General features: G+C 38.2%; 1 protein-coding gene across 4 annotated transcripts; it reads left to right on the top strand.

Annotated features, from left to right (window-relative positions):
• The first annotated feature begins 2,065 nt into the window (after positions 1-2,065).
• Positions 2,066-16,554, top strand: LOC121236503. Of its 4 annotated transcripts, none has more exons than XM_041132947.1 (28): positions 2,067-2,254; positions 2,393-2,552; positions 2,673-2,809; positions 3,074-3,190; positions 3,406-3,549; positions 3,741-4,112; positions 4,215-4,372; positions 8,955-9,076; positions 9,184-9,275; positions 9,549-9,795; positions 9,927-9,990; positions 10,229-10,389; positions 10,491-10,561; positions 10,659-10,832; positions 11,538-11,609; positions 11,995-12,096; positions 12,176-12,265; positions 12,599-12,674; positions 12,749-12,842; positions 12,949-13,018; positions 13,121-13,300; positions 13,963-14,085; positions 14,178-14,261; positions 14,344-14,528; positions 14,754-14,892; positions 14,988-15,047; positions 15,938-16,042; positions 16,139-16,554. In XM_041132947.1, exons 1-28 carry the CDS (start codon positions 2,156-2,158, stop codon positions 16,250-16,252), a joined length of 3,612 nt encoding a protein of 1,203 aa, XP_040988881.1. In that variant the 5' UTR covers positions 2,067-2,155; the 3' UTR covers positions 16,253-16,554. The 4 variants fall into 4 exon arrangements, with proteins under 4 accessions (XP_040988879.1, XP_040988881.1, XP_040988880.1 ...); XM_041132946.1 differs by having other exon boundaries at positions 3,741-4,127; XM_041132945.1 differs by having other exon boundaries at positions 2,066-2,254; positions 3,741-4,372; positions 10,241-10,389.
• The last annotated feature ends 1,691 nt before the right edge of the window (positions 16,555-18,245 follow it).

Genomic DNA, 18,245 nt, shown 5'->3' with positions numbered 1-18,245 from the left:
ATAAAAATGGGGATGTTGGTAACTTGGAAGCAAATTTTTCTAATGATGGCAAAAGTTGTGATAGTGGCAGAGATGCAAATGGAAACTATGACGTTCAATACATGTCTCAAAAAGGGGTCATGAGGAGCAGGGGATTCTATAAAGCCTAGAGCATGCAGCTGATGTCCAACTTCCAGCTAGTTTATACCCATATTGGAAATGATTTTTTTTGTGTTTGGTAGCCAAAATGATTACATGTGAATGGAAATGGGCACATTTTTTTTGTGTTGAAATGATAACATGTGAATGGTCATATTTAAAAAAAAAACCAAAACCAAAACCAAATGGAACACATAGGTCTTCAACTCAAAAATGAGGGATGACCCAGAAAGGTAAAAACTTATACCTTTTAACAATCTTAGTAGAAACTCCACAAAAATTTTGAGATGTAAAGTAGAGAACTTGAAAAAAAATTCCTAAATCAAATAATAATAATAATAAAAAAAAAATCAAAATGCAAATGCAAGAGCTTTACGATGTCATTGAAGAACTCTATTTTTGTCCGTTGAATTTTCACTTACAGGTGGATAAGGATGCAATGCAACATTGGAGAACACAACTTCGGGATCGAGCAGATAAGGAAAACTTGTATTGCTCCTTAGGGCATTTTTACTCTTATGAAAGATAGAAGAGGTAGTCCAGATGCCCTTATTAGTTAGTTAGTTTGTTTTGTTTGTTTTTGTTTTTTTTTTTTTTCACACTTAAGCCAACACAATGTACATGCTAACCAATGTGGCCAGAGCGTTAAAAACCAAGGCTAAAGGGTAGCACCAATATTTTGAATACCATACCGGAGGCTGTACCGGAGGCCGTACCGGTCAAGGTATTAGAACGAAATATTTTGATATTGGTACCATTTCGAGATAGCGTTTCGGGATAAGATTTCGGGATAATAGATATATAAATAAATTATATATAAATATATATAAAAATTATATTCCAAAATAATAGTCTATATATAAATAAATTATATATAAATATATATATATAAATTATAAATAATCTAGTCTGAATTGAGGGTTAAAAAATATGTTTGTAGTTTGAAAAAATGAAAAAAAAAATACAGGCCAAAATATAGGCCGGTACAGGCCGACATTGAGGCCGGTACGACCGGTATTTTGGTCGGTACGAAACGGGTATAGTACCTGTACTGGTCGGACGGCTGGTACGAAAAATTTCAGCCGTACCGGCCAGTACGGTACGAAATTTAAAATACTGGGTAGCACTCCTTTATTTACCCCCACCATGTGAGTTTTGGAGACTAGTTGAAATTTTGTTCTTGATCACCTAGGCCCGGTTTGGTTATATAAACTAAACTATTTCATCTCATATAATTATTATAATTTTTTCAAATTTTTATATAAAATATAATAAAAAATTTATATTTTCAAATTTTAAAATAAAAATAATATTAAAAAATAATATTCTAACAATATTATATTTAATTTTTAACTTTTATCTTATCTTATTTTATCTGTATAACCAAACGAGGTCCTAGTATGTCAATAAAAAGAAATATATAAAATTATAGTAATAACTTAAATTTTATATTTATTTTTATAGCATTAACTTAAATATATCACGACAATATTTTAAAGAATAAAATAAATTATATTCATAATATCATAAGTGTTGTTTGAACTCTTTTAATATAATTAATATATACGTGGAATGCGTTGTCCCAATTATTGTCTATTTTTTATTTAATGCAGCGATAATTAAAATATAAAAATAAAAATAATTTTTTCATTTTTTAATTTAAATTTTTAATTATCTCAATTATATTACCTCGTTAAAATCACAGAAACAGAAACTCTCTCAATTGTATAAGTAATTAATAAAAGGAAAAATGATAGAGATTCGGGATTTCGCTCATGCTCCTCTCATATTTTATTTATTTATTTTTATTTAATGATTAAAAAATTATTATTTTTAACTTTTTTTAACTTAATAATTAAGAAAATACTATTTAATAATATTACGAATTTTACAGAAAGAGGTTCATTGTATAATCTGTCACCTCTCTCTCTCCGTTTCTTGCTAATATAGCGTTCAAATAGAGGCAAAAAGGAAAAAAAAAAAAAAAAAAAAGAAGTGCCAGAAGGGAGAGAGAGCCATGGTTTCAACGAGGCGGAGTGGATCTCTCTCCGGGAACAACAATAGCAAAAGATCATCTTCCTCTGAAGATAAATCTCCCTCACCCAAGCGTCAAAAGGTGTCCTTTCCCGTCACACCGAACGAAAATCCTAACCGAATTCAAGTCTTTAGTTTTCTTTTTATCTTTTTCCATCTTTACAATCTTTGGAAGCGTCAAACATTAGGCTTCTTGAGCAATCGATTTGTTTGATTTCAGGTCGATAATGGCGGTGCCTTGGAGAAACCCACTACAGCGGCTGCTGAAAATTCCAAGGAATCTTGTGCGCCTGCGACATCGGAAAATGCTCCGATCACCGGAGACGTCGTGAGCCCTGGGAAGGGCGAGGCAGCCCCGGTGGTGTCGCCGATCGCCGAGGGTACGCTTTTCTTTCCTACTGTCTTTGAAGCTTTTGTCTTTCTTTGTGCGTTTCGATTTGTCAAATTTTATAAATATAAGATTTTTGTAACTTCTTGAGTTTTCTTTTTGGGTCTTGAAGGGGCTTCGCCGGCTGTGATTGTGGATAAGCCGAGGAGTTCGTTCTCTTCATGGAGCGTTTACCAGAAACGGAACAACCCGGCGACGACCTTCGAGACCCCGGTGCCGTGGTGCAGGCTTCTATCACAGTCTGCACAGGTTTTTTTCATTTTTGTTTTTCTTTTGGCTTTTGGGTACTTAACTGACGATGTTTTCTAGCTGAATTAGTTCGCAAAGCTTCAAGTAAAGCACTTATTTTGGTTTGCTGCGATATGCAGCAACATAATATATTTTTTGGGCTCGAGGATCAGTTAAAGCAGCCCACGCGCGCGCGGAGGCACACACCCACTTCGGGTTTGAATTGACTTGGAAACTGGGTTTACCTTTTCCGTGGGGTAATTTTGTTCTTTTTATATGCTGCAGAATCCAACTGTTCACATTTGCACTGAAAACTTTGTGATTGGTTCAAATAAAAGCTGCAATTTTACTTTGAAGGATCAGAGTATTAGCGGGCATCTGTGCGGAATCAAGCACACTCAGGTATATCTTGGGCTTGAATTTGATTAATTGGGAAAATAATTGCTGGGGTTGTTGTGGAATCAGGCATGTTTTGCTCACAAGCAAGCACATTCAGGTGCTGGTGACTTAGCTGGCTGTGGTTGTGCTAGGGTGTACTTGGTTTTCTGTGTTTATGAAGATGAAATCCTTAGAAACATGTACATGCAATATTACTAATTATTTCTGGACATGCTCAGCGTGATGGCAATGACCTAGCTGTGCTAGATATTCTCGGGAGCAAGGGAACGGTGCAAGTAAATGGGACAAATGTGAAGAGGAGTGGAGCCAGCTGCGTGCTGAGCTCAGGCGATGAGTTGGTGTTTGGTGCAAACTATGCTTATGTATCCTTCTTTTTAGTCTTTGGGTGTTTCTTTCACTTAGTTCTTTGTTGCCCCCTCCCCCACTTTTCCTATCCTTGTTGAGCTGTATATGCATTTTTTTTTTTTTTAACTTTGGCTCTGTGCACCACACCCTTGGAAGTGTATATGCATTTATCTCTGTGTTTATGTGTTCCTTAATCTTTATCAAATAGGTGTTTCAGAATCTGATGAATGAGGTTGCAGTCAAAGGTGCGGAGGTTCAAAGTGGTCTTGGAAAGCTTCTGCACCTTGAGAGGAGAGCAGGGGATGCCTCAGCTGTGGCTGGAGCTTCCATACTGGCCTCTCTTTCTAGCATGAGACAAGGTCTATCACGTTGGAAGTCTCCAACTCAGACCACCAGTAAAATCCACCCGGGCCCTGAGGTGCCTACTCATTCTCTTGTTCATGATGGCACGGAAGCTGAACTTGATCTGGAATGCAACTCGGCCCCAAACACTGAGATTGATAAAGCTGCAGAAGTTGGAACAATCAACAAGAACTCTCTTCACGATTGCAACCCGGACTTCAGCATGGAGGCAGGCAATGTAAAACTCTATGGGGTGAATGATTTGATATGGCCTTTGTTCAGGATGTTAGCTCAATCAACTAGTTGTACACTGAAATTGAGCAAAAGTATCTGTAAACAGGTTTTGGAGGAACGAAATGAGTGGATGAGGGATTCACAGCCAGCATCAACATCGGGTATGTCTTGGAGGTGTGCGGTGTTTCGAGAAGACGTTCGTGCGGGCATTGTCGATGGCAGACACATAGATGTTTCATTTGACCAATTTCCTTACTATTTAAGGTGCAATTCTTTCATGATTCATTGGATCTCTTCTCTTAGAACTTTCCAACTCCAGTTTTGACGATTCAATTATAACAATATGCTTTGGAATGTCTGGGGACTAAGGGAGGTAGTCCTAGTCGAGGGAGAAGTAGAGGGCAGAACCAATCGTATTATGAAACCCAAGATTCTAACTTGGAATTTCTGGGGACTAAGATATATTTCTAGTAGGATCGTTCTGAGTTTACAAGTATTGAGGAGTGTGTTGGGGAATTTAACATTGGCTTGTAAAAACAATCGACATCTTTGAGTGGGCCTTTGCCGAAATTTAGGGCAAAACCTGGATTGGTGGGACATGCCTTGGTGTATAGGTGGTGGTTTCTCTTGTATTAGCTCAGAGTAGGCGTATCTTTGGGCTTGGTCTAGATTGAATAGGTTTCTAATTTCTCCCTCTTGGGCTTTGTTAGGATCATTTTCCTAGATGGGCTTAATGTTCATGATTGCCTTATGTCCATTTCTGCACCCTAGCTAGGTGTTCTCTCTTGCATTCATCCTGTGTACTTGGCTACACCTAATGATATTGATAAATTTTTACGTATAAAAAAAAAACAATATGCTTTATATTGTGGATTGTTTTGCTTCTTTCCTTATATATATATATATATATATTGGTAGGGCTGACTTTATTTTTCTATCAGAGCATTTCTATGTTACTTTTTAAGCGTACTGTGTGTCAAATGCTGTCGAATAAATGATGTAAAACCTAGATATTCTGAGTGTATTGGACTTTTTGAAGAAGCCCCTATTAGGGAAATTTATTTCTGTTGGATCAAACCTTTGGTTTTCAAATTTTTGATTTCAAGATTTATTATTATAGAAGAATACAAAACAATTTCATTGGTTTACACTTATAAAAAAAAAAAAAACAATTTCATTGGCTTATAATTGAATGGATTAGGTAACACAACTGCTTTATATTGATTTACTTATACCTAATATCGTAGGATTGCATTGAAAATGATGGCTCTACTTTAACATCTGAAGTAAACTTTTATTTTATTATTATTTTTTAATGGACGATATAAAAATAATGCGATAAGATTAAGCCTTGGGACATGCACCATAGTTGGGTGTCAGAGCATTAGGACATAGCACCTTGATCAGTGGAACTTATGGAGTGACATAGTGGTGTATGCATCATCATTTGCTGTGAGTTAGAAAGCCATTTTTGCACATAAAAATGATAGCACTTGCATAGTGGTGTATGCATCATCATTTGCTGTGAGTTAGAAAGCCATTTTTGCACGTAAAAATGATAGCACGCAAGTGCTATCAGGTTTGGGGAGACAAGTTGTTGTGGCAAGCAATCTGTGAGACATGATGAATGATAACTTAGTTTTTTTTTTTTTTTTTTTTGTTGATAAGTTAGAACTTTTATTAAGCACAATGAAATAGGCGACACAGGAAGTATACACAAGAGAACACCTAATTACATTTTAAAACTTAGAAAAACGAAGACAAGAACTCGTTTACAACCCCACCCTTGAGTACAATAGCAGAGAACCAGCTAAGTAGAGTGCTTATAAAAAACTTCCATAATGCATCTCTATTGTGTTCCCAATCATTAAAGCACCTCTCATTTCTCTCCAACCAAATACACCACATAATACACAAAGGCATCATTTTCCATGCAGCTGCCACTTGGGAACAAGTATGCATTTGAAAGTTGGTCCAGCTTGTTAGGAAATCGACCACTGCTTCTGGCATAACCCAGCACAGCCCAACCCTTCCGAACACACCATCCCACAGCACTTTAGCCATTTCACAATGAAGTAGTAGATGGTTCACTGATTCCGCTTCTTTCTTGCACATAAAGCACCAATCCAAAACAATCATTCCGCGCTTTCTCAAGTTATCTATAGTCTGAATATTCCCTATTGCTGCTGTCCATACAAAAAAAGCCACCCTTGACGGAACATGAGCCTTCCAAATCCTCTTCCAAGGAAAGCCAATATGGTGCTGATTTAGTATCACCTTATAAAATGACCGAACTGTAAATTTTTTAGAGGCTGTTTGTCTCCAACATAGTTGGTCCCTGCCCTGTCTTCTTATCTCCACTGAATACAACTGTCTAAAAAAATCAGTAACCTCCTCTACTTCCCAATCCTAGGCTGATCAGGAGAAGCCTACATCCCAAAGCGCCACTCCATTGGAAAAACCCATCACCTCGGAAACTGAAGCTTGCTTATTAGTCGCCAATCTGAAAACAACCGGAAATGCTCGAGACAATTCAATATCCCCACACCAAACATCAGACCAAAATCTGATTTTTGAACCATCACCAACCGAGAAGTTAACTTGTTTTAGGAAGCGACCCCAACCTTTTCTAATAAACTTCCATAGACTCACTCCATATGAATCCCTGCTCTCCTTGGTACACCATCCTCCCCAATCACTACCATACTTACAATCATTCACCCCCCTCCACAACACTTCCTCTTCCCCATGGTATCTCCATAGCCATTTCCCCAACAACGCCTTATTAAAACTACATAGACTATGAATACCCAGTCCTCCATCAGCAATCGGGCAACAAATTTTTTTCCAACTCACTAGGGGAGTTTTAGTCTCCTCTCCCAGGCCACCGTATAAAAATTCTCTATACAATATTTCAATACAGTTGGCTACACCAACTGGTAAAGGGAATAAAGAAAGGAAGTAGGTAGGGATATTAGAGAGAGTACTCTTTATAAGAGTAATCCTACCCCCTTATTTCCGCTAAGGTGGCTCATCGCATATTTCCTTTCCTTATTTCCGCTCCCTGCTAAGGTGGCTCATCGCATGGAGAAAATTCAACGGGATTTCCTATGGGGAGGGATCAAAGATGAGTTTAAATTTCACTTGGTGAAATGGGCCACAATTTGTTCCCCTATCAAAGAAGGAGGTTTGGGTATACGGAATTTGAGAACTTTCAATCAAGCCTTGCTTGGCAAATGGTTATGGAGATATCACCAAGAACGGGAGGCCTTGTGGCGAACCGTTATTGCTTTGAAGCACGGGGAATCTTGGGGAGGGTGGTGTTCTAATGCGGTGAGTGGACCTCATGGAGTTGGGCTTTGGAAACACATTAGAAGAGGGTGGGACGCATATGCAGCACTTACTTGCTTCAAAGTCGGCAACGGATCTAAGGTGAAGTTTTGGCATGACTTATGGTGTGGTGATTGGGCGCTCAAGGATGTTTATCCACAAGTTTATAGCCTAGCAAGAAGGAAAGAAGCTTCTATCGCAGATCTGATAATCTCTTCCAATGGCTCTTCCCAATGGAACCTTTTCATAGAGATGCACAAGATTGGGAGATGGACGACCTTTCGGCTTTTTTTGATTTTGTGTATTCCACTAGTGTGTTGGGGGAAGGAGAAGACAAGATATGTTGGCGTCCATCAATGAAGGGAGTGTTCACGGCTCGCTCTTTCTACCATTCCTTAAACTTGCACAACTCAGTCCCGTTCCCATGGAAAAGCATTTGGAAGACAAAGGCACCTCTAAAGGCAGCTTTTTTTGTATGGACAGCATCTTTGGGGAAGATTCTTACCATAGATAACCTAAGGAAACGTGGCATTATTGCTATAAATTGGTGTTACATGTGTAAGAAGAGTGGTGAGTCCGTTGACCATCTATTACTACATTGTGAGGTTGCCATGACTTTATGGACAGATGTCTTAGCACGGGTGGGGTTAGCGTGGGTGATGCCGGAAAGGGTGTGTATTTTTTAGCCTCTTGGAGAGGTATTAGGGGCAACACTCAAATTGCATCCATATGGAAGATGCTACCTATTTGTCTATGGTGGTGCATTTGGAGGGAGCGGAATGCAAGATGCTTTGAAGATCAAGAAAGATCAATGGAAGAGCTTAGAATTTTGTTTTTCAATACTTTACTCCATTGGTCGATTGTAATTGATTTTCATGGCAGGTCTTTTCACGAGTTTCTTGTATCTCTAAGATAGACATTGTGATCGTGTTCATGTATATGTCCCGTGTACTTGGACACTCTATGTTTCCCTTTTGATCAATAAAAATTTGTTTACCGATCAAAAAAAACTTCCTCTCTATCTTCTCGATCACCCCGTCCCAAATGTGTATGGCCTTAAAAGATGCCCCTAGCGGTAGTCCCAAATATTTTATGGGCAGAAATGCAACTTTACACCCCAGAAATTCAGCCAAGTGATGAATATTATGGACCTCTCCCACTGGTACCAACTCTGATTTACTTAAGTTCATTTTTAATCCCGAGACGGCTTGAAAACATAGCAGGACAGCCCTCAAAATTTGAATTTGTACAACTCTTTTAAGGATTGATGAAAATTTTAACCATCTCCATTTAGTTTATGGCTCTGTATAGTTTTACCACTCAAATAGTATCATTTGGCCTTGGAAATCAGCAGATCAAATTATTATCAGCTGGGTGTGTTGTAGTTGCCTAGCGTAGATTAATAGAGTTGGTAACTTTATATGTTCATTTGTTGACTGGTAGATGATATGTTGGATGTTCTGGATCTTGAATCATGCAGTGGTAACTTGTGGTTTCATTTTTTACCCTCTTGCAGTGAGAACACAAAAAATGTGCTGATTGCAGCTTCGTTTATACACTTGAAGCATAAAGAACATGCAAAGTACACCACAGAGCTTACTACTGTGAACCCACGAATATTGCTTTCTGGTCCTGCAGGTGTGTCGGCATTTTCTACTAATTTGACATTTGAGGCATGTTTTGAGGGTATATTGACTTGCATTATAAGATATTGAACTGGAATTTGTCTTTGAATTTCTTTGTAGGGTCAGAGATATATCAGGAGATGTTGGCAAAGGCACTTGCTAACTACTTTGGGGCTAAATTGCTCATATTTGATAGCCATTCTTTTTTGGGTGTAAGATAAACTTACCCTCTCTACCGCGATATTAAAATTTCAGCCACACCTAGCATCTTTTTGACTCTTATTTTGGAGCTACGCTCTTCTCTTTTCTCACTTACTGTTTTGATTGGCTCCAATGTCTACTTCTCACTATGGTCAATTGAGTCGGTGCAATTTTATCTGGTTATAATTTTCATTGTATCCATCACTTTTGATGTGATCTCTACTTTTACTTATAATAGATGACTAGGCTAATTAATTGGAATATTTATAATTAACGTGTCATAGGGTTTATCGTCAAAGGAAGCAGAGCTGCTGAAGGATGGATATAATGCAGAAAAGTCCTGCAACTGCTCCAAGCAAAGTCCTTTAACGATGGACTTGTCTAGGAACATTGGCCCGTCAGCAGTTGAAGTGGATCCACCCAGCTCTTTAAATGCACCTTCTTCATATGGCTTGGAATCTCAAACTAAGATGGAGTCTGAAACCGCCCCCTCTTCCTCTGCGACATCTAAGAATTTATTGTTTAAAATTGGTAGGCCATTTTAAATTATACATAGAGATTCCTTTTTCACTTTTTTTTTTCCCTGTTTTCACCCACCTTTTAGATGTTTTGGATTTGCTTTTGTTTCCTTTGCATCATATTTCTGAATATGAACCATGCAGGTGATAGAGTAAAATTTAGTGCTTCAACTTCGGGTGGCTTATATACAGCAGCATCTCCTTCACGGTAACATTGTTGTCAATAGTTTACTTGGGTTAGATGATTTTATTGTCTCAAGGAAGGATGTTTGCCCTGTTGATACGCTTGATTTTCAATTGAACTTGAGCTTTATATATCTCAAGAATTTCTTCCTTAGTTTCTCTCTGTCTGTTCTTTCTCTCAACTGATATTACATTTAATCATTTTTATATTGCTACAAGATGTGTTTTTGTGGTTTTTCTCATTCTAAAATATGCCTTGTTAGTTCATTGTGCAGGGGTCCACCTAGTGGAAGCCGTGGGAAGGTGGCATTGGTTTTTGAGGAGAATCCTTTGTCAAAAGTAGGTGTGAGGTTTGATAGAGCCATACAAGATGGGGTTGATCTTGGAGGTCACTGTGAGTTAGGGCATGGATTCTTTTGCAATGGTAAAATCCTACTGAAGTTATACATCTTCACAAGCTTAGACCTTGCAGTTTGTACTATTAGTTTCAGCATTTTCTCTTGCTATTTGTTCTCTCTCTCGCAGTTACGGATCTTCGTTTGGATAACACGGGTGTAGAAGAGTTGGACAAGTTACTGATTAACACTTTGTTCGAGGTCGGTTTTTATCCTGTTCTAACCAGTCTTTCGGGTTCTGTCTTGGCGTATTTTTTTGCATTAGCAATTTGATGACTTCATAATATCATGTAATCAGGTTGTGACCAGTGAGAGCAGAAGCTCACCTTTCATTCTGTTTATGAAAGATGCCGAGAAGTCTATCGTGGGAAATGGAGACTCGTTATCAACATTTAAAAGCAAAGTTGAAAAGCTTCCTGATAATGTTGTTGTAATAAGTTCGCACACTCATACTGATAATCGCAAAGAGAAGGTAGTGATTGTGTTCATATGATAGACATTTTTAACCATGTGGGACTTGAGTTTTTCCTTTTTTTGCCCCCTTTCTCAAAAATTAGTTTTTGGATTATTAAATTAGGAACTTAGAAGATATGAATATCAGGTTTCAGGTCTAAATATAGCAATGCTGACAACACATCGCACATCATTTATCAAGGCTTGGGGGAGACAGTAGTGTAGGTGCTAACACTATAGCAGTAGTTTTGGGGATGCCTCCTAGACTAGGTGGAGCTCCTAGGGGAAGTAACTGCCTTCATCTGGTAACTGGTGACTGCTGTCTACCCAGGCTGAGGGGCCTATGAAACTGAGAGAGGGACAGAGGGAGTTGGAAAAAGGTTTGGGTGAAGTATTCATCACTTCTACTGCATCTTTTTTTTGACAAGTAATGAGGATTTCGTTACGATATTACACATCAAAAAAGAAAACTTCATTACAAGTGCAAAAAGTGCAATTTAAGTACACGAGGTGTACAGGAAAGTCTAGAAATAGAAAAAGGAAAAAAAAACTGCAATATTTCTTTGATATGTAAAGAAAAAGATACAAATGTTGTCAAGTAGAGGTCAAATCTGGGAACTAGGGAAGGCAGTAAAATTTTTACTTCTACATGGCATTTAAAGTTCTTTCTTTTTGCTTCCTCATGTTCAATTTATCTTACCGTGTCTTTTTTCCTTTCTTGCAGTCACATCCTGGTGGTCTGCTTTTCACGAAATTTGGCAGCAATCAAACTGCACTTCTTGACTTGGCTTTCCCAGTAACGTTTATACCTCCTAAAAAATCATGGCTCCTTATCTTTCCTTAAAGTTGTGCAAGTTTTTGTGCATCATTTTCCTATTGTGAATGCGTGTTTTTGTGTGGAGAAAGGATTACCATGCTTTGCTTTTTATGGCACTGCTTTTTGGATGTTTGTCGAAATTTCTTTAATTCCCAATTCTGAACTTTAAAATTTTGACTCCAATTGGAGCGTAGTTGTAGTGGAAAGTGGGATGGGGTTCAGAGTTTTTGCACAGCCTTACTCTCAAACACACAAACTAATTTTTATGGGCTATGTACAGGTTACTGACTGAAAATCATGAAATTTTGTTTCAGCTGAAAGAATTTTTCAGCAGTGTGACGTTACTGTGTTTTGATTTTCTCAGGATAGTTTTGGAAGGCTGCATGACAGGGGTAAGGAAGTCCCGAAGTCGACAAAAGTTCTGACGAAGCTTTTTCCCAATAAAGTTGCCATTCACATGCCACAGGTCTGTATGGTGAATCCTATCTGATCAGTTACTTGGCATTGCTTTTTAATAATTTGGGGAAGACTATAAATCATTGCAGGATGAGGCACTTCTTGCGTCATGGAAGCACCAATTGGATCAAGATTCCGAAACCCTCAAAATGAAAGGAAATCTGAATCACCTCCGCTCTGTGAGCTATTTTGTCCTGCATATACATTTTGGAGAATCAAGCATTATTGTTGCTTTATGTTTAAAGTTGCTTAGATTGATACTCTAGTTATTTAACAGTTTTAGGAACTATAAAAAAAAGAAAGAAAGAAAAGAAGTTATTTAACAGTTTTAGTTTATACAAAAAATTAGAATATTAACCTTGTTTAGGGTGTTAGTATATGTAATAAATTGGGGGAGTGTGGTGCCTGCATGTTTCGTGTCTTGTGTGATACTGAACCTTATGCATTGCTGTATGATTTGAAAGTTCAGTGTTTTCCAAATGATACTCATGGTTATCGTTCGTTATGTATAGGTTCTTGGTCGGAGTGGGATGGAATGTGACGGACTTGAGACATTATGCATTAAGGACCAAATGCTTACAAATGAAAGTATGCTCTATTTTTATATATCAAGACATGATGAGTTTCCAGAGTTATTTTATTCTATTTGTTATATATTACAGGTGCAGAGAAGGTAGTTGGATGGGCTTTAAGCCATCATCTAATGCAGAATCCTGAAGCCGATCCTGATGCTAGGCTTGTACTGTCTAGTGAGAGGTAATTGTAGGTTGCTTGCTGCCATCATTTTCCTTCATTGTTGGCTGAAATATTAGTTATTTGATTGGAATTACACAGTTGTAATGCCATGTTGCAATTCTGGCAGCCTCCAGTATGGGATTAGAATCTTGCAAGCTATCCAGAATGAATCGAAGAGCTTGAAGAAGTCGCTCAAGGTATTTTAAATACATTCCCACGTGGACTATACTTTTGACTGGTTTTGTTTGTTGCACCTATTAGTTAATAATCTTTATACTGACTGTTTAAGCTGAAATCAGGATGTTGTAACAGAAAATGAATTTGAGAAAAGGCTTCTAGCCGATGTTATTCCACCCAGTGACATTGGAGTGACTTTTGATGATATTGGGGCTCTGGAAAACGTGAAGGATACATTGAAGGAGTTGGTGATGCTTCCTTTGCAGAGGCCTGAACTTTTTTGCAAGGGCCAATTAACCAAGGTTTCTTTATATTCTCTCTCCTAATGAGATTTATAATGGGTATGAGTGTCACATGTCAAGGGGGTTTCCCACTCCTAATGAGATTTATAATTGCTATTACATTAGGTTTGGGCTTTTTTTATATATAAGGAAATATTTCACTTTGCTCCTTAGATGTTGATTCAATCATTACTGGGGTTTCTGTGGACAGCATTTATTCACACTTTTTTGTGTGACCTTTAGTCCAAATGGTTTGACAGAATATTTAATTTATTTTAAAGTTGATTTCTGCTTTTATTTTCATTTTTGAACTTACTGTATTGTCATTACTCTTCAGACGATGTTGAAAGGTTGCCAATGTGTGTAATGGGTTTCTGGCTTTCTATGAAAGAATGTGTGCTGTACGATTTTTGAGTAAATCCTGTAAATTACTACATATATATATATATATATTTAAATGTAACTGATAACATATATGGAATCGCCATGCATATGTTTGAAGGTTTTGAATATGATGATGCCCTTCGAGCTGTAAATTTGGATTTTCTTACTTTATTACTTGACCATGGCCTTGGGTCCTTTTTCCTTCATAAATTTTCCATATGCAACAATTCATGCTTCTATTGAGCTTATATGGTTATAAATGATTAGGGTAACAATCTAACTGTATATCTTGTGTACAGCCTTGCAAGGGCATATTACTATTTGGTCCCCCTGGAACAGGTAAGACAATGCTTGCAAAGGCTGTGGCTACTGAAGCCGGTGCAAATTTCATCAATATTTCCATGTCAAGCATCACATCCAAGGTTAAGAATGATAAGTTGCATCATTTACTATGACAATTATTATAACAACATTTCATAATTTGTAACTCATGTTCTTGTCCTTCTGATTGCAGTGGTTTGGTGAGGGTGAGAAGTATGTGAAAGCTGTTTTCTCACTTGCCAGTAAAATTGCACCTAGTGTTATATTTGTTGATGAAGTAAGCATTTTAACTCTTTTCATGTTGACTTCTTGTTTGTTAATTATTGCTAATCCTTTTTCACTTGGTGGTCTTCTTATAGGTTGACAGCATGTTGGGCCGGAGGGAAAATCCAGGGGAGCATGAAGCCATGCGAAAGATGAAAAATGAATTTATGGTGAATTGGGATGGCTTACGGACGAAAGACACAGAGCGGGTTCTGGTGCTTGCTGCTACAAATAGGCCTTTTGACCTTGATGAGGCGGTCATTCGAAGGCTTCCCCGTAGGTAAAAACATCATGTCAAACATCATGTCAAACAAGGCTCAAAAGTCTCGTGCAAACATATACAACATAAAACACAAAATCTTTGCTCCTGTGCTTACATACATATATGCATGCACACATCTTGTGTGAGGTCATTGCTTTCACTAACCATTTGCTTGATTATTACATTTATTCTGGTAGTTCTCAATGTCTGCGTGTCATGTTACTATGGTGTCTTCTTCCACAGATTGATGGTAAATTTGCCTGACTCTCCAAATAGAGCGAAGATACTAAAAGTTATACTGGCTAAAGAGGACTTGGCTCCTGATGTTGATTTTGATGCAATTGCAAATATGACTGATGGATATTCTGGAAGTGACCTGAAGGTGATATTTGTTACTACTAAATTGATTGTTGACAGCTTCATTATTATTCTATAAGTGGAATCACTCTCATCATGCTTACTCAATATATACTGCAGAACCTATGTGTAACTGCTGCTCACCGTCCAATTAAAGAGATATTGGAAAAGGAAAAAAAGGTCTGCTTCTTCCATCCAATCAATGCACGGTTTAGCATTTTATTCTTCTTCTTCAAGCATTGTTATCACTGCCCGTTAGTGTAATCTTTAGTTTTTTGGGATAGGCTGCACCAAATCTTTACTTTTCAATCTAGGCTATTAATGTGTTTTTTTGCCAAGCAATCTAGCTCATGGATATTGTCATAGCTATTCGAGACACTGCACCAGATCACAGTTCCAAGCGCTTTTGTTTAGATACAAAATCTCTACGCAGGCTGTGAAACTAGAGATTAACAATTGTCTGCTAAATGCCCAATAATGTAATGTTTTGATGCTTTTTTTGTTCTCAACCCTTTCTATGAGTAAAACTTTTTTGGCCAGTGAGCTTTAGCTCAAAAAATTATGTCCTTCACTCGTAGTGGCAGGGCTGAAGCTGTCTTGTCCTCCCCTCATACTAGCAGGGTGAGGTTGTGGTTGTGTTTTAAATCACCGAGTGCATATGACTTGCAAGTTTTTTTCTTTGAACAAACACTTCGAATCTGCAATTTATTATTATTATTATTATTATTATTATTATTATTTTTTTTTTAATTTTTATGATGGGGGAACCACTCCACGGCAGAGCCCTTAGGACTCACCTATGGAACCTAAACCCCCGGGGAGACTAGCACAGCAATCCGCCGCCATGGCCTCCCACTAAAATTGCAGTTTGATCCCATGGGGAATCGAACCTGTGACATGGGCCTCATGCACACAAGTTCGCTCTTACCACTTGGGCTACCCACGGGTGGGTTAGAAACTGCAAATTTGAGGTGAACTGACATGTAGCTGTCTACTGCTTAGATTCATAACCAGCAGACGCAGGTGCTCTTTTCATAGAAGTAATATGATCGAATCTGTTACACTTTCAGGAGCATGCTGCTGCTCTCGCAGAAGGTAGACCTGCACCAGCTTTGAGCAGTAGTGCAGATATACGGCCTTTGAACGTAAATGACTTCAAATATGCTCATGAACGGGTAAAGTGAAACTAAAATATCCACTGATGCAACCTTTTCATTTTTTTAGCATTTTCAATTGTCTTTTGATTTATTTATATTTTTATGTGGGTATAGGTATGTGCAAGTGTTTCATCTGAGTCCGTGAACATGACCGAGCTTTTACAATGGAACGAACTTTATGGTGAAGGGGGTTCTAGAAGAAGAAGGGCTCTCAGCTACTTCATGTGAGGGCTGTTCCCGTCCAAATGGTTATATTTTTCCCCTTAGAACCCTTACTCTTGTGATTGAGGACGGTGCTATGGTGAATTTTGCTTATATTTTAGGGCTTGATAAAGGAGAGCCATTTTGTCTGTAAAATGAAGTATAGGTTAAGTTGTTTTTACCCCTCGAGTTTGATTTGTGATGGTGGGAATAAAGTGAGTGAAGCCTTCCAAATTCTTGGCTTGGCTCCACTGCTTTTGTTTTGTTCCCCATCCCCTTTCTGTCAACATAAAGAACTGTCTTTTAAATCAATAAGCATCAGAAAGAAAGAGAACCTTGTGCAAATATTTGTAGTCATTCTTTACGGGTTTGTTGGAATTGAGCAATAATTGGTGACAGACACCATGACACTATGACTTTATGAACACACCCATATATATTGCATCAGAGTTAATTGCACCCATATATATTGATCCGGTACTAAAGTTTGCCACCATAATAGCGGTTGATGAAACAATCCCATCTAAAGATTGCTTTGAAAGTACAGAGCTGCTTCTAAGCGGTCCGGCTAATATTTAGAAATCACATTACACTCGGTCACATGTGATAGAAAATGGTAAAGGGAAAATAAGATAGGAAACTGAGGAGAAGCCAGCTTCAAGTATTGCCCACCAGACTTCAACGCCGACCAGACTTCCACCTCCACTAGTCCACCACCACCTTTCTAATTAAAAGTTGCTCGCTTATCTTGGTATATCGAAGTTTTGCACAAGCATCGCTTTGTATTTCAAATGATACAGCTTCTTGAGCAAGTGAGGTGCAGGGCAAATGAATTTAAGGTCAGTCATTTACTCAACACATGATTGCATGTACGCACTTTTAGTTACATGGTAATGCAGAAGTGTTGCAAGAGGGGTCTTGTATTAGACTTTACCACTTGAGAAACCAAATAAATGAAAAGTTGCTTTTTATTAGGCCAAATGAATGTGTATCTGCATCGTTGGCTTGTAGAAAAGTAAAACAGGTTCATAGAAATGAAACTCCAGAGGATACCTTACAATAATGTTTTAAAGTACTAGTAACCAAACATACAACATGAGATTTTAGGTTTTCAAAGGAAAAAAGAAAAACAAAAAATCACATGCACCCATCTACATGCTAATACAATGTAAAATCAATAGTATGATCATAAATATTTTTAAAATTTCTCCAGTTTGCTAATAATTTTTGTTCTTAGAACTTTTACCAAACATTAAAGCAAAGGTCTCTAACACAATTTTGGTGGCTGCGAGCTGAGAAGGAGTTGCTTAGATCTGTTTGAAGGGGTTGTGTCGCTATTCTGAAGTGACTATGAGCTGTTGTGAAGGGGAGGGGGCTGTTTCGCCCATGGGAAGGGGAGGGGGGCACTGCGAATATCTGCTTGAAGGGGCTGCGAGCTACTGGGAAGGGGAGGGGGCCGATTTCACGCAGGGGAAGGGGAGGGGTTCTGTTTCGCGCAGGGGCAGGGGAGGGGGGAGGGTTTTGTTTTGCGCATAACTATCTCTTTATTGATGATTCCATGTAGTGATGGTTCACACTAACTGTGGTGGAAAGCCTATGTGTCTAAAAACTATTAGCAGACTATTATATGAGGATATTCGGCCGGATCAGCTAGAAGGTATTCTCTTGAAAGTATTATGTTTAGAGAAAACCTTCCCACCGGTCATTCTGTTAATACCCAACCAATTAACAACCCTCCAATAAACTATTGCCTCGTAGCTCCTCCATTTTATCTCTTATGCACTTGACTACAGTTGATAAAAATTCTATACCCAACCCGTGGTCATCCCCTTACCCTCTCCCTCTTCCACCAAGCACCCATCCCAAACCAGAACCAACACAGTGAGATTTCTTCCACCAAAACCGCAACGCACCTCGTTTCTCACGTAGTGGACGTTTCTCAGTATATGTAGAACATACTTCACAAAGAGAGAGAGAGAGAGAGTCGACATTTTCAAAATAATTGATACATGAACAAAAA

This window comes from Juglans microcarpa x Juglans regia, chromosome 6S (genome assembly GCF_004785595.1).
Source record: "Juglans microcarpa x Juglans regia isolate MS1-56 chromosome 6S, Jm3101_v1.0, whole genome shotgun sequence".
Lineage (NCBI taxonomy): Eukaryota > Viridiplantae > Streptophyta > Magnoliopsida > Fagales > Juglandaceae > Juglans > Juglans microcarpa x Juglans regia.
Note: the sequence above shows the minus strand (reverse complement) of the source record. Positions and strands in the feature narration are given on the sequence as shown.